The sequence below is a fragment of the Rattus norvegicus genome, chromosome 9 (assembly GCF_036323735.1).
Source record: "Rattus norvegicus strain BN/NHsdMcwi chromosome 9, GRCr8, whole genome shotgun sequence".
NCBI lineage: Eukaryota > Metazoa > Chordata > Mammalia > Rodentia > Muridae > Rattus > Rattus norvegicus.
The window spans coordinates 74109886-74124409 of NC_086027.1; the positions used below are offsets into that span (position 1 = coordinate 74109886).

Sequence of the window (14524 nt, forward strand, 5' to 3'; positions counted from 1 at the left end):
CTTGTGTGTCTTTTTTTTTTTTTGTGGAATAATTTGAGGAATATTGGCGTTAACTTTTGTTTGTTTGAAAGTCTGGTAGAATTCTGTGCTAAAATTGTCTGCCCTGAGCTTTTTTTTTTTGCTTGGGAGACTTAATAGTGTTTCTATTTCCCTAGGGGTTATAAGTCTGTTGAAATTGCTCATCTGATTTTGATTTAACTTAGTAAGTGATGCCTATGGAGAAAATTATCCATTTCTTTTAGATTTTCAATTTGGTGTACAGGTTTCTTTCTTCTTTTATTATTTATTCCTTGTTGTTGTGAGATAGGGTTTCTCTGTGTAGCCCTGGCTATCCTCTAACTCACTCTGTAGACCAGGCTGGCATTGAACTGTCTGCCACTGCCTCCCTAGTGTTAGTTTTAAAGGCATGCACCACTGCCAGCTGGTGAGTACAGGTTTTTGAAATATGACCTGATGATTCTTTGGATTTCCTTGGTGTCTGTTCCTGTTTTTGTTTTTGTTTTTGTTAATTTTGATATTTTTTCTTCATCTTTTAGTTTGGATTAAGGGTTTATCTTGTTGATTTTTTTTCCCCGTTAGTTTCATTGATTTTTTTCAGTTCTTTTCTTTGTTTATATTTTATTGACTTCTACCCTGAGTTTGATTATTTTTTGCCATCTACTCCTTGGGTGTGATTACTTCTTTCTGTTTTAGAGCTTCCAGGTGTGCTGTTAAGTTGCTGTTATTAGGAGATCTCTCCACTTGTGTTGGCACTTAGTGTTATGAACTTGTCTCTTAGCACCTTTTTCATTGTGCCCCATAAATTTGGGTATGCTGTGTATTTATTTTCACTCAATTGTAGAAAATCTGAAATTTATTTCTTTATTTCTGTCTTGACCCATTTTTTTTTCTCATTCAGTAGAAAGTTCAGTTTCCATAAGTTTGCAGACTTTGTGTTTCTGTTGTTACTGATTTCTACCCGGGTGGTCTTGAACTCTCAGAGATCTACATGCCTCTGCCTCCTGAGTGCTGGTACTACAGGCGTGCACCATCACACTCAGCTATTATGGCGGACTAATAATAAGCATTATGTTTTAGAACTTGAGTTGTATTTGTTAAGGTATAATAGGATATTAGGAAATTGGAGGTAGGGTTTGTCAGAGGGTTATTAGTTCTGACTCCCAGAAAAGATACTCTTGTAGGTTACAGAATGGAAAAGAAAATTCATAATCATATAAATTTAGAAATTGCTTTTATTGTGCTAGGTGGAGCAGGCTATTTGTTTCTTGACAGTCTAAAATCTTCGCCGATGTTGCATATTGTGTTCTTCGTGCTTGTTATTCAGACACATGTACACACATGCTGCTGCTGCTGCTGCTGCTGCTGCTGCTGCTGCTGCTGCTGCTGCCGCCGCCTTTTGTCCCCACATGTTGTTGCTAGTTTTGAGCCACTGGATCCTAAATGTGTTTGTCATGTACTTTCTCACTGAGCTACATCTTCAGCAAATTACAAATTATTAGGATCTGAAAATCTTTCAAAATAAAATTTATCAGAGGGTGGACTTTTCCTAAAACTTTTAAGTAAAATGTATAGTTGAGAACTATGATTAAATTTTTTTGTTGCATTCAAATTTGTTATAGACTTATTTGTGAATGAAAAATTATAGACTGAATATTGATATTAACAGTCAGGCTGTCATGATTGTTTCAATATGTCAGAATCCTGAATTGTACCAGGTTTTGTATTTCTGATTTATCTTACTTAGGAAAGGGAATTCTTGAAGAATTATGTTCAACGAATAGTTGATGTTCGACCCACATTGGTTCTCGTTGAGAAAACAGTGTCTCGGATTGCTCAAGACATGTTACTGGAACATGGCATTACTCTGGTCATTAATGTAAAGTCAGTGAGTGTCTATTTTTACTCATTTACACAATCATGACTTTTAAATGAAGGTGCATGTATGGTAGGTTTGTAGCAATATTTTTATTTGATGTAGCATTTATGTTGAAGTGAGACCCAGGTGTGGTAGTTACATTATTAAGACTGTAGATTCACACTGGAAGACAGTGTAACTATGTTTACATAAACTAACTTTTGGGTGTTTATGAGACCAAAGGTGGAAGGGACATTACCCATCAGAAGTCCTTATTGGTGCTTCATTCTATAAAACAGAGGCCACTTTCAAGGAAACTGATTTTTATTTTTTGTTTTCCCTTAGTGCCTTATACTAAGACATGCTATCCAAATGCTCTTTTAACAAAGGATAATAACAACATAAAGTAAGAATAAAAATAATGTATCTCACATTGTACTTCTGGCAGGTCTGGAACTCAGTTATTAAACCAGGCTGACCTCAAACTTGCACTGCTCCTCCTGCCCCTGCGTCCTAAGTGTTAAGAGTTATACAAGTGGGCCACCATGCCACACCCATTTTGGATAAGAGTACCATGAGCATGGTTTGTTTTGAGGCCACACATTGATTATTTAGCAGGTAAATCTGGTCATGCAATTTATTAAAATTAAAAAAATTGATTGTAAACATTATTTTGTTTAATACTTCATGTACATCTTTCTCCAGGGTATTGAGATTTTTACTCATAGCTAATTTAATTCTGTAATACAATGTTTTTCTATTTTGTAGCAAGTTTTAGAAAGAATCAGTCGAATGACCCAAGGAGATTTAGTGGTGTCCATGGACCAGCTGCTCACCAAACCCCACCTGGGCACTTGCCACAAGTTTTATATGCAGCTCTTTCAGTTGCCTAACGGTGAGTCATCTGAAGCTCACATTCACTCAGTTGGGGACTCAAGCAGGAGTGAATCATCTCCTAGTTAAGGATAGCTTTGTTTACTAAGGAAGGGTTAATATCCATAAGCACTGGTTAAGAGGGAGACATTCAAGGTGGTTTTGTTGTTTTATGGATTTTCTTTTTTGTGGGTAGTAAATTCTATTTGGTCCTCTAAATTGTCATCTGAGTCTCTTAATTTTTATTTATTTATTTGTAGAACAAACCAAAACACTGATGTTTTTTGAAGGCTGTGCACAGCACCTCGGCTGCACAATCAAGCTCAGAGGAGGCTCTGATTATGAGCTGGCTCGAGTTAAGGAGATCCTAATATTTATGATCTGTGTAGCTTATCATTCTCAGCTAGAAATCTCCTTTCTCATGGATGAGTTTGCTATGCCTCCAACGTTAACACAAAGCCCTTCGTTCCATTTTCTGGCTGAGGGAAGAGGGGAAGAGGGAGCTTCTCAGGAGCAGGTCAGTGGCAGCTCCCTTCCCCAGGATCCTGAGTGCCCCTTTGATGCCCTGTCTTCTGATGATAGCACTTTGTTGGAATCAAGGACTGTGCCTGAGAAGGGTGAGCTGGACAATAAAAGTGTCCCACAGGCTGTTGCCTCCTTGAAGCATCAAGATTACACCACCCCCACTTGCCCAGCAGGTATCCCCTGTGCTCTCTTTGCACTGGTACCCGAGTCATTGTTGCCTCTCCATATGGATCAACAGGATGCTGTAGGAGATGAACAGCCAGAGACATCACAGCAAACGGTTGAGCAACAGGACCCCAAAAGCCAGATGAGAGCTTTTAGAGACCCTCTACAGGATGACACTGGAATGTATGTTACTGAGGAAGTCACCTCCTCTGAAGATAAACGAAAGACTTACTCCTTGACATTTAAACAGGAATTAAAAGACGTCATCCTCTGTATCTCTCCAGTTATTACATTCCGTGAACCTTTCCTTTTAACTGAAAAGGGGATGAGGTGCTCAACTCGAGATTACTTTCCAGAGCAGATTTACTGGTCTCCTCTTCTCAATAAAGAGGTGAAGGAAATGGAGAGCAGGAGGAAGAAACAGCTGCTCAGGGATCTCTCTGGACTTCAGAGCATGAATGGCAATGTTCAGACCAAGTCCATACAAGTCTTACCTTCACATGAGCTAGTGAGCACCAGGATCGCTGAACATCTGGGGGACAGCCAGAGCTTGGGTAGAATGCTAGCTGACTATCGAGCTAGAGGAGGAAGAATTCAGTCAAAACATTTGGACCCTTTTGTCCATTCAAAAGATACATCATGTACTTCAGGGAGCAAATCAGGAAACAAAACTGAGAGTGATGAAGAGAGGGGATTGATTCCAAGTGATGTCTTATGGCCAACAAAGGTAAGATGTCACTCTTTACTGGGTAATATAGAATTTTTTTGTGTTGAAAAATTACTGAGGCAAGATTTAAAAAAAATGACAAATTACATGCAGGCTTATTAAATATTTACTCTTCTGTTTATTTCTCTTCTTGAATCGGATGGCTTATATATGAAGTAAAAAGTAGACTCATAAGGCAACAAAACTGGGAGTTTGGATTTTAATATGCACTTGTAGTAAAGTAGGAAGGGCCTGAACTAAGGAAAAGTGTGCAGTTGTTTGAAGTTTCTGCCTGAATTGCTTACATGTGATAATGATGTAGCGCCTGACTCTTTCAGTGCTTTAAGATAGAGCTTGTTTTCATTTTAATTTTTTTCCTTCCTTCCTTCCTTCCTTCCTTCCTTCCTTCCTTCCTCCCTCCCTCCCTCCCTCCCTCCCTCCCTCCCTCCCTCCCTCCCTCCCTCCCTCCCTTCCTTCCTTCCTTCCTTCCTTCCTTCCGTTGTTGTTGCTGTGATCAAATACCCTGACAAACAGTCAGTTTATGAAAGAGTTTATTTAGCTTGTAATTATAGGTTTACAGCCCATCAGTAAGGGCAAATAAAGGTAGCAGGAACTTGAAGTAACTTAAGATACCACAATCATAGTAATGAGCAAAGAAAAAGAAATACATAAATACTGCCTGCTTGCTTGTACTCAGGTTTATTTCTCAGTACTTAAACAGTCCAGGATCTTTTGCTATGGAATGGTGCCACCCACAGTGGACTGGGTCTTCTCACATTTTAACTTAAGACAATCACTCAGATATGTCCATCTTCCAACCCAGTGTAGCTAATCCTTCATTGAGACTCTCTTCCTAGTGTTAAGGTGACAAAGCTAATCTCCACAGGTTTTATTATGTGATCCTGGCTGATCTTGAGTTCATAATATTGCCTGTACTTCCTTAGTGTTAGGAGTATAGCTCTGCACCATTACGGCTAGTTTTATTGTTTTGATAATATTGTGAGAGATGGAAATTTCATATTGGATATGGACTTGTTTCAAGACTATATATATATATATATATATATATATATTTCTTATATATAAGAATATATCTAAGACTAAAAATTATATATTGTTATTTAACTATATCTGTTTAGATAGAAATTAAAGATGTTTAAGATTTACTTGTGGTGTGTACATTACTAATATTGAAACTTATGAAGAAATCTTTCGTTAGATGTAATGCAGTTCTGTAATTAAAAAAAAAAATCTAGTTTCATTGTTAGTTAAGGAAGTGCTAAATGGTGGTGCTAGACAATTGTTTGTGAGACTCACATACCGAACCATAGTGGGAGTCAAGAAATTTTGAATGCTTTTGTATAAATGTATAGAAAGTGATAAGGATGTTCACATGTACTCTTATTTTACATGCACATTTGTACACCTTTGACTCAGGATTCCAACTTCTCTCTTCTTGAATGATTTAAATATACCTGTGTGAGGATGCTTGCTTGTAAGACTATATGTACAAGAGTGCATAGTGGAGTCTGGCAGAGGTCATTCACTTCACAACAGACAAGAAGCAGGATAAGATACAGCCTTCAGGGAGACTCCTCCCCACATTATAGTTTCTAGAACATCTAACATAGCATCCCAGTTGAGGAATAAACTTTAAATGCAGGATTCTTGGGCATGGGCATCATTCATATTCAACCCATATCAGAGGATAGGCTGGTCCCATATATGATCTGTATAGAACCCGCGGTAACTTCTGGACTACTAAAAAGCATGTCTCGGAATTAATTCCATGAATGATTTTTTAAAAATACAACAAGTTTTGCTATATCAGAATGAAACACTATGGATGGATGTATTTTAGCATGTCCTCTAAAAAAGCAAGTTATATTAATTCATTTTATAGCATATCTCATTTCAGTGAAAGCAATCACCTTTGTATATGTATATGTGTATTAACATGCTTGATTGTGCATGTATGTATATTTGAACAGTGTGAATAAACAAGGAACTGTTTTTCTTTGAAATAGGGTTTCTTGTAGGCTGGCATCAAACTCAAGATCTAGTTGAGGAAGACATTAAACTCTTGAACCTCTAGATTCTACCTCCCAGGTGCTGGGATTTCATGCATGTGCCACCATGTTGGTCTGAGTGGCTATTTAGCTTTGCAAACTACATACATAGTTTGATAGGTGGAGTGGCATCTAAGGAGGAGGAACTTTACCGTATGTTCCTTTACTACTTGAGTTTTAACAGGGAACAGGAAAAGCACAGGTGAAAAATATCTTAGAATTTAGATCTCTAGGTACCATGGATTGATACCATATCCATCTGTCAGGTGATATCGTTTCATAGGAATATATTTTAACTAATTCGTTCTTCCAAAATATAATACAATTTTGAAAGAATGGAATGTTTATGTTAAGAAACAAACTTCTTAGTTTTCTTCCCCTTTCAAACCCAGTGTTGGGTATAACCAGAGGCCTCATTTATGTTACACTCCAACTTTACCTTAGAGTTCTGAAATAGTCTGTGTTTAATACCCAGCTGCTCTTATAGTTAGCCTTTTGTAAGCCCTCATAAGCCTCCAGCAGTGATAATAGACGGCTTTATTAACAGAGTGAAAGGCATTCTGCGTCAGTGAATTGCTAGGAGCTGTGCTCCGACTCAGGTGCTCACCTGTTGCTTGTTCTGCAGGTGGACTGTCTGAATCCTGCTAACCACCAGAGGCTCTGCGTGCTCTTCAGCAGTTCTTCTGCCCAGTCCAGCAATGCGCCCAGTGCTTGTGTCAGCCCTTGGTAGGATGCCTGTCTACACTGTTGCACCAAGAGTGGAATTCCAGCAACATAAAAAATAATGCCTGCCATTAGTTATGACACATTGATGGTCACATGTGAATTGAAAGGATATTTAAACTTACGTAGTAACTGCAAATTTTTTGTTCATGGATAAATAGTTGTACTTTAAGTAAGAATGAAAAAACTTTGAGAGAGGAAAGAAAAATGTGTATATTATAGAACTTACAAAATTGACCCACAAAAGCTGGTTTTTGAAACCCAAAATCTACATTTTGACTATAATATGTACAACTTTAGGCAAGTTTTCCTTTTGCATAAATTTTATAAAAACAGTCATCCTTTTATCTTACTGTTTGTAGTTTTGTCACTGACTATACTACCAGACGAGCCTTTTATTTTGTGTGTTCTTCTTGCAAATGTCTAAGTAAATTTAGAGACAAACTCATAATGTTGTAATATTTCTAGTGATAGTCATGAAGACCTTACATGCTTGTCTTAGATTTTTGTTGTTATGTTAAAAAAATTATCTGCAAAAGCAACTTAAGGAGAAAGGGTTATTTGGCTGATAGTTCAAGGGTACAGTGGGTCACGGCAGGAAGTTCCAGAAGCTGGAGAGGAAGTAACTGATCATAGCAGTCAACATTCAGGAGAGAGCATGGAATGCATGCCTCACTTTCACTTCCTTTCTCACTGCTGTTTGTTTTGGGTAGTGCTGCCTTCATAATAAAACATTTATTTCATATATATATATATATTTCTAGAAACTTGTGTAGTTCTAGGACAACTTAAGCATGACTTTCTGAAAGTTTGTAGGGTTTTTCCCCTTAGAAATTAATGGACTCCTTAGGTAATATTAAGGATACAGATTTCAACAAGCATACACGCAGAGTCTCTTAGGAGTTAGCTCTTATCAAGAGTGAGAGCTGTTTTCCATACCTAGTGACTAGAGAGCAGAAGGAAACTGTCTTTTTTTTCCTCCCCAATGTTGATGGGGATTGAAACTAAAAGATGATTTTACCTTTTCCTAATGCAAATCAGTTTTATTAAATTTATTTTATAGTTTATGCATTCTCATTAAATGATTTTTTTTCGGATACTAATGGATTCGATACTGTAGTGTGGCCATTCTACACTTATTTGACAGGATGAGGTAAAACCTGTTTCACAGCACTGTTAGATGTGTTTTTCTTGTACTTGATCGTAAGCATATTTAACAATTAGAGTATGGTCTTGGTGGTAATGTTGCCATATTTCTAAGAAATCATCTCTTCTTTTAGGATTGTAACAATGGAGTTTTATGGAAAGAATGACCTTACACTGGGAATATTTTTAGAAAGATACTGTTTCAGGTAAAAGCTGATTTCTTCCCTTTTTCTTTTTCTTTTCTTTTCTTTTCTTTGCTTTTCTCCCTCTCTCTCTCTCTCTCTCTCTCTCTCTCTCTCTCTCTCTTTGAGAAAGTGTCTCTCTCTATAGACCTGGCTGGCCTGGAACTAGCTCTGTAAACTAGGCTGGTCTGGAACTCACGGAGATCTACCTCCCAAGTGCTGGATTAATTATTATGCATCTTTGAAGTCCAGAATTTCAAGCTAAACATTTTGAGTTGTGTATCAAGTATTGTTGATAGTTCTCATTTTTACACTATGTGTCAGAGTGTATCTTTACAATGACATTGGTGTTTCCAGTTAAGTTTTACAGCATGGCATGAGCGACTTAATGTTATCATGCAGGGAGTATAGTCCTTAGAAATGTCTGGGTTTTACTGTTGTTTGAAACTGGGCACTCGAAGGTCTTATGACAAATGGGAACTGTCACCATGCTTCAGTTTAAGACAGTTCAGAGCAGTGTGCATCCTGTACAGATTGTACGTTCTTTGTCTTTACTCTCGAGCTGCTGCTGTGCGTTCTTGGTTGTGCCATGATCATTCAGTACTTGCTGTGTGGACTCTGTTTCATATTTAATGTGAGAAAGATTCTCTTGTTCATCCCAGGTCTTCTTACCAGTGTCCTAGCATGTTCTGTGATACCCCCATGGTTCATCACATTCGACGCTTTGTTCATGGCCAAGGCTGTGTACAGATAATCCTGAAGGAGTTGGATTCTCCAGTGCCTGGATATCAACATACAATTCTCACATATTCCTGGTGCAGAATCTGCAAACAAGTATGTGCTGCTACTGACTTCCTGTGACATATTTCCTGTGACATTTCTTTCTGTCTGTATACTTCTGTAGGGGATGTATAGTTAGTAGGATTTTGAACTTAGTTATTTGTCATTGTGATCTTCACATAGCCTTCTTATGCTTAACCTAATATATTTTAAAACTTCACCGAAGGAATATAGGTCATTACATATAATATGCATGCCTTGTCCAAGAAATATATTGAAATTATATTTTGATAACTTATGTATGTCAATTTAGACAATTCTTTCTGTATTCTAGGTACTATTTTTCACCTTAGGAATAGAAGGAGAGTGGAATGGCTTGTAGAAGAGGAAATAGACTTAGATAGCAGTAACTACAGTGTATTAAGCTATTGACCTAACAAATCTGAGTCTATATCAACAACCATTATGAAAAAAATGTAGATGAGGCTTTGTTCAAAATGAGTTTATATTTGTTTTTATAATCAATCTTAGAAAAATGACCTGGGCATGTATCTTCTAACTCTGAAAAAATTATTTGATGTCATTATTGTGATCGTTTTTTATTTGCTTATTTTTTATTCAATGGGTTCAATCCATCTTTGGAGAAGTGGCATAAGTTTAGGCTTATGATTTATTTATTTATATACTTTTATTTATTTATATATTTATGTAATTTTATGTGTTTATGTGTGTAGCTAACTCTGTGTATATACATGAGTAGGCTAAAGGAGGGCTATAGATCCCCTGGACTAGAGTTAGAGGTGGTTGTTAGGTGGAGTATTCTTAACTGCTGAGCTATCTCTCCAGTACCAGTGTGTGTGTGTGTGTGGCTTAAATTTGCTTTTATTTTTGTTTGTTTGTTTGTTTGTTTTTCGGAGCTGAGGACTGAACCCAGGGCCTTGCGCTTGCTAGGCAAGTGCTCTACCACTGAGCTAAATCCCCAACCCCGCTTTTATTTTTATATACTTGAATGTTTGTCCGCATGTATGTTTGTGTACCATATGTGTGCTTAGTGCCCAAGAAGGTCAGAAAAGGGTTTTGAATCCCCTGAAACTGTAGTTACAAATGGTTGTGAGACACCGTGTAGATGCTTGGATCAAACCCTGGGCCCTCTGGAGTAAAGCTAATACTCTTTAACTGCTGAGTCATCTCTTCAGTTCCTATAACATTTTAAATATACACTGTTCAGATTTAAGTGAATATGTATTAAAATCGTCTTCATTATTATCTTGATGTATTTTGAAGTGAGATTGGAAAGCATTTATGAGAATTGTACATAAGTGTGTTTGTTCATATAGCACTTGAAAATGGTGACACTAGTTTTCTTTATGAGCTGGGGGCTTATTGGTCCAGAGTGATTTTCAGTAATCAAATTCTTCCATACTTTCTTGTGTGTGTTAGTGGCTACAAGGCTACACATGCTTTACCATTAGGCTCAGTCCCAGCCTTGTCCTCATACCCATAGGCCTCTTGATCTTGGTCCCATGAGACAACTTGTTGTGAGCGCTAGAGATTAATGCTTCTCAACTGTTCTAATGCTTGTGACCTTTAATGCAGTTCCTCATATTGTGATTACCCCACCCATTAAGTTATTTTCATTGCTACTTCATAGCAACATTAACAATTTACCATTATTAGGTATTATAATATAAACATCTGTGTTTTTCAATGGTCTTAGGTGACTGCAAAGGTAACACAACTTACCAGTTGAGAACCACTGCTGTGTATCGACTGTTAAATTAAATGAATAGTTAAATTTTAGTCTGTTTAACGTGTTTTGGTTTATGCATTTAAGATTTAAAAAAAAAAGTATGGGGTTATGCTAGAAAGGAAAAACATTATACACACAATAAAAGCTTCTAGCTTAGGAAAATGTAATGTTGAATTTTGTAAGCCACAGTAGAGTGGGCATAGGGTACAACAAAGTAATTTAATACAAATGGGCAGTAAATATGCAAATAAAATTTATTCATTAATGTAGTTGAAGCACAAATGAAGCCAAATATAAATGAAATAAGAAAATGCCTTAAAAAAAGAAATAACATTTCAAAGATGAGTAACTTGTAGGGTTGGTAGGAAAATGAGAGAGTTGGTATTTTCAGTTACTGTTGTTGAGAGTGTGTGCAAATGAATGCACCCAATTTGGAAGGAAGTATGGTAAGACCATTGCCCTTTGATCGGTCATTCATTGCCCACCATTACTGATTTTATTCTAAGGGCATAGTTTATATCTGTTTCTGAGTGTGCTGATAAGAAAGAACTGTCTCTCTGAAATGCCAGTCAGTGGAAACCAGGTAAAGCTGTAGAGAAGGAAATCCAGCAGTGTACAGGGAGATTGACGGTGCCTGGGGTTACTGCAGCTGCTCTTCTCTCATCCTCTTAGTCAAATCCAGCTTAAAGAGTTTATTCTTTTCCTAGGTTTTTCACTCCCCTCAGTCAGAATATGTTGTTTGTCTTGAAAAATAGAGATAGGTCTTTTAAATGTGAGATCTTGAGTCTGTACTTTATTACTTCCCTGCCCCCTCCCCCCAAACCTCAGGTAACACCAGTTGTTGCTCTTTCAAATGAATCCTGGTCGATGTCATTTGCAAAATACCTTGAACTTCGATTTTATGGCCACCAGTACACTCGCAGAGCCAATGCTGAGCCCTGCGGTCACTCCATCCACCATGATTATCACCAGTATTTCTCTTATAATCAGATGGTGGCATCTTTCAGGTAAGAAGGCAAAGGGATTATGTGTATTATCACATTCCCTATAGAGAGAACATTGCCACTGTTGAATTTGGACATATATGTCCTCCCCTGTCTCTAAGCTTGCAAATGCAGAGGGCTCTACTTTAAGAGCTTTTAGTGTTAGTGTTAGTTTATTCCAAGAACTAGGTAGTATTTCTGTTCCATCATGAGCAAGGGTAATGATCTTGTATGTTTCACCCATGGAGCTGTCAACTAATGGGAATCATGGAACACTGGTTGATTTTTCTGCTTCCCGGATCACTCTTGGCGATTGTTTTGGCATCTGAAAGTCTGAGAACTTTGCTGAGATATTAGTTACCACAAAGGTCCTAAGATACTTCTAACAAAGCGAAAATTCCAAGTTAAGGAATGAGTACTGATCATTGCAGCATCAAATGTGAGACTGCCTTAAGCTCTGTCCTCAGAAACTACTCAGACCAATACTTCACTGCCCTAAGCATTGCGGCTGTGGCTAAGCCTCTTTTGTTTTAGCAGGAGGTTTTCACAGTAGCCCTGGGCAGACTCCCTTAGCCTCACTCCCGAAGCCGGCTCTCAGCTCTGTTCAGCAGTCAAGAGTGACCCTGTTACAGGAAAATCAGCCATTCTCTACTGTGCTCTAGAAATCCCAAAGGTATCTGGTCTGCCAAGCAGAGGCCAGAATCCATTCTCTGGCCGACAAACCCTTACAAGCTCTGGTTGCCCAAGGCCTGTGTTATCACCTTGTACTGCTCATAGTCACTCTGTTGAGGTCTCACTGACACTGGCCTTTCCTCTACTGTGCCAGGTAGGTGCCTACCTGGGAACTTTGCACTTACCCTTCCTTCTCGCAGGTGCTTGCTCCTCAGACACCTACCTGTTGTTTCTTTACCTACCAGAGCTCTCGATTTAGACCTTACCTGTCAAGTAACCCATGCTTCATTTGTCATTATTTTTTTCCACAGAGCTCTGATAAAGATACTTAAATATTTATATTTTATTTATTAGCCACATTTCATTATTCCTAAGTTATGAGGGCAGGAATTTTGGTGCTGTATTCTAGGCACTTAAAACCGTATCTCATACATTATACTAATGAAGTATTTGTGAATTGGAACTTATTTTCTTTTTAAAGCAAGGGCTTTTAACCTGAAATATAGGATGTAGGTTGGTCGGATGTAGCATTTACTAGTCTATACGTCAGATGGAAGGAAGACGCATGAAAACCCCAGTAGCTGGGACTTAATAAGTACCGTTTCAACTTTACTTAAGTCTCTTCAGATCCATAGCAAAAGTTTGCATTAAAGTCATTGCTGTTTTTATAGCAGATGGCCCCTCAGAGTGATAAGTAACAGCATTACAGTGCAAAGGTAAAACGAAATCCTCCCAGTATTGGGAGAGAGATTTCTAGTGGTTTGAAAGTTAGTTTTTTTTGTCTTTATGAAACTCAATTTTTTAGAAAACATTATTTTCTCCTATGCTCATTAGAATTTAATTGATCATTTGCATACATATGTACGTTCTCTGTATACATTATTAAAATAGTTTTTATGTTCGCCTGTTACTATTTTTTTCCTCAGTTACTCTCCTATTCGGCTTCTTGAAGTGTGTGTTCCACTGCCAAAAATATTCATTAAGCGCCAAGCCCCGCTGAAGGTGTCTCTTCTTCAGGACCTCAAGGACTTCTTTCAGAAGTAGGTGTTCGTTGCTTTGGTCATCCATTTTCTCTTGGTCGTGTTTGTAATCCATGGCGATTTAGTATCAGGCTAACTCTTCTTTTGAAATATGAGTGATTTTCCTTTTCTAATTATAGTTAGTGTGTGCTCAGTGTTGAAAAAGAAAAGTTCAAGTAATGTAGGAGAAAACCTCTAAAACATAACTGACAACTTAAAATTTCAAGTAAATCCTTTGACACCTTGCTTTGCTTTGCAAAATTCCATGATATTTGATGACGATTCAGTTCATATAAAATGCCATTCCCCCCAATTTCTATGAAATAGTTTGGTTTCAGCTCCTCCTAACTTGTGCTTTTTCCATCACATTAAGGGTTTCACAGGTGTACCTAGCTGTTGATGAAAGACTTGCGTCCTTGAAAACAGATACATTTAGCAAAACCAGAGAGGAAAAGATGGAGGATATCTTTGCACAAAAGGAGGTAATTGTTTCTTTTATAGAAAATCTGGGAGCTGCTTTTTCCTAGAATCCCCTCTGTCTGTCTGGTGTCTCAGCTTAGCAAACTTGGATCTGTTGCCTTCCAGATGGAGGAGGGTGAGTTTAAGAGCTGGACTGAGAAGATGCAGGCGCGGCTCATGTCCTCGTGTGTGGACACCCCGCAGCAACTGCAGTCCGTTCTCGAGTCACTCATTGCCAAGAAGCAAAGCCTCTGTGAGGCGCTCCAAGCGTGGAACAGCAGGTCGGGCTTTGTCAGTCTTCTGTCCGCAGCACTGCCAAACTTGTTCTACCACAGTATTTCAGAATTTATTTCCTGTTTCTGGGGAGCAAACCAAGGCAATGCATTTGCTACTTGGCTAAATCCCTAATCCCAGTTTTTAAATTTAAATGTCCTTATTGATTATAGATGCTCCATTTTCTTAGTTATAAAGGTTTTGTTTTTTGTTTTTGTTTTTGTTTTTTGTTTTTTTTTTGGCCTTCGTCTGTTCATTCGTTAAAACACATTGCAGCCTTTACATAGTTTGTTAGAATAAGAGGAAATAGCCCTTGTTGCTGTTTCAGACGGCTGTGCTACTAC

General features: G+C 37.9%; 1 protein-coding gene across 16 annotated transcripts in view; it reads left to right on the plus strand.

Annotated features, from left to right (window-relative positions):
- The window catches only part of Pikfyve (phosphoinositide kinase, FYVE-type zinc finger containing), a 94123-nt gene that overhangs the window by 52398 nt on the left and 27201 nt on the right, over nucleotides 1–14524 (plus strand). For 15 of the 16 annotated variants that reach the window (XM_006245076.5, XM_063267219.1, XM_063267220.1 and 12 more), the window contains 10 exons: nucleotides 1745–1885; nucleotides 2624–2750; nucleotides 2989–4145; nucleotides 6819–6919; nucleotides 8197–8268; nucleotides 8907–9078; nucleotides 11603–11781; nucleotides 13356–13469; nucleotides 13822–13930; nucleotides 14034–14188. In XM_006245076.5, the coding sequence (XP_006245138.1) occupies nucleotides 1745–1885; nucleotides 2624–2750; nucleotides 2989–4145; nucleotides 6819–6919; nucleotides 8197–8268; nucleotides 8907–9078; nucleotides 11603–11781; nucleotides 13356–13469; nucleotides 13822–13930; nucleotides 14034–14188 (2327 nt within the window). Of the gene's footprint in view, nucleotides 1–1744; nucleotides 1886–2343; nucleotides 2474–2623; nucleotides 2751–2988; nucleotides 4146–6818; nucleotides 6920–8196; nucleotides 8269–8906; nucleotides 9079–11602; nucleotides 11782–13355; nucleotides 13470–13821; nucleotides 13931–14033; nucleotides 14189–14524 lie in introns of those variants that run through there. The other variant, XM_039084597.2, reaches the window with a different exon arrangement.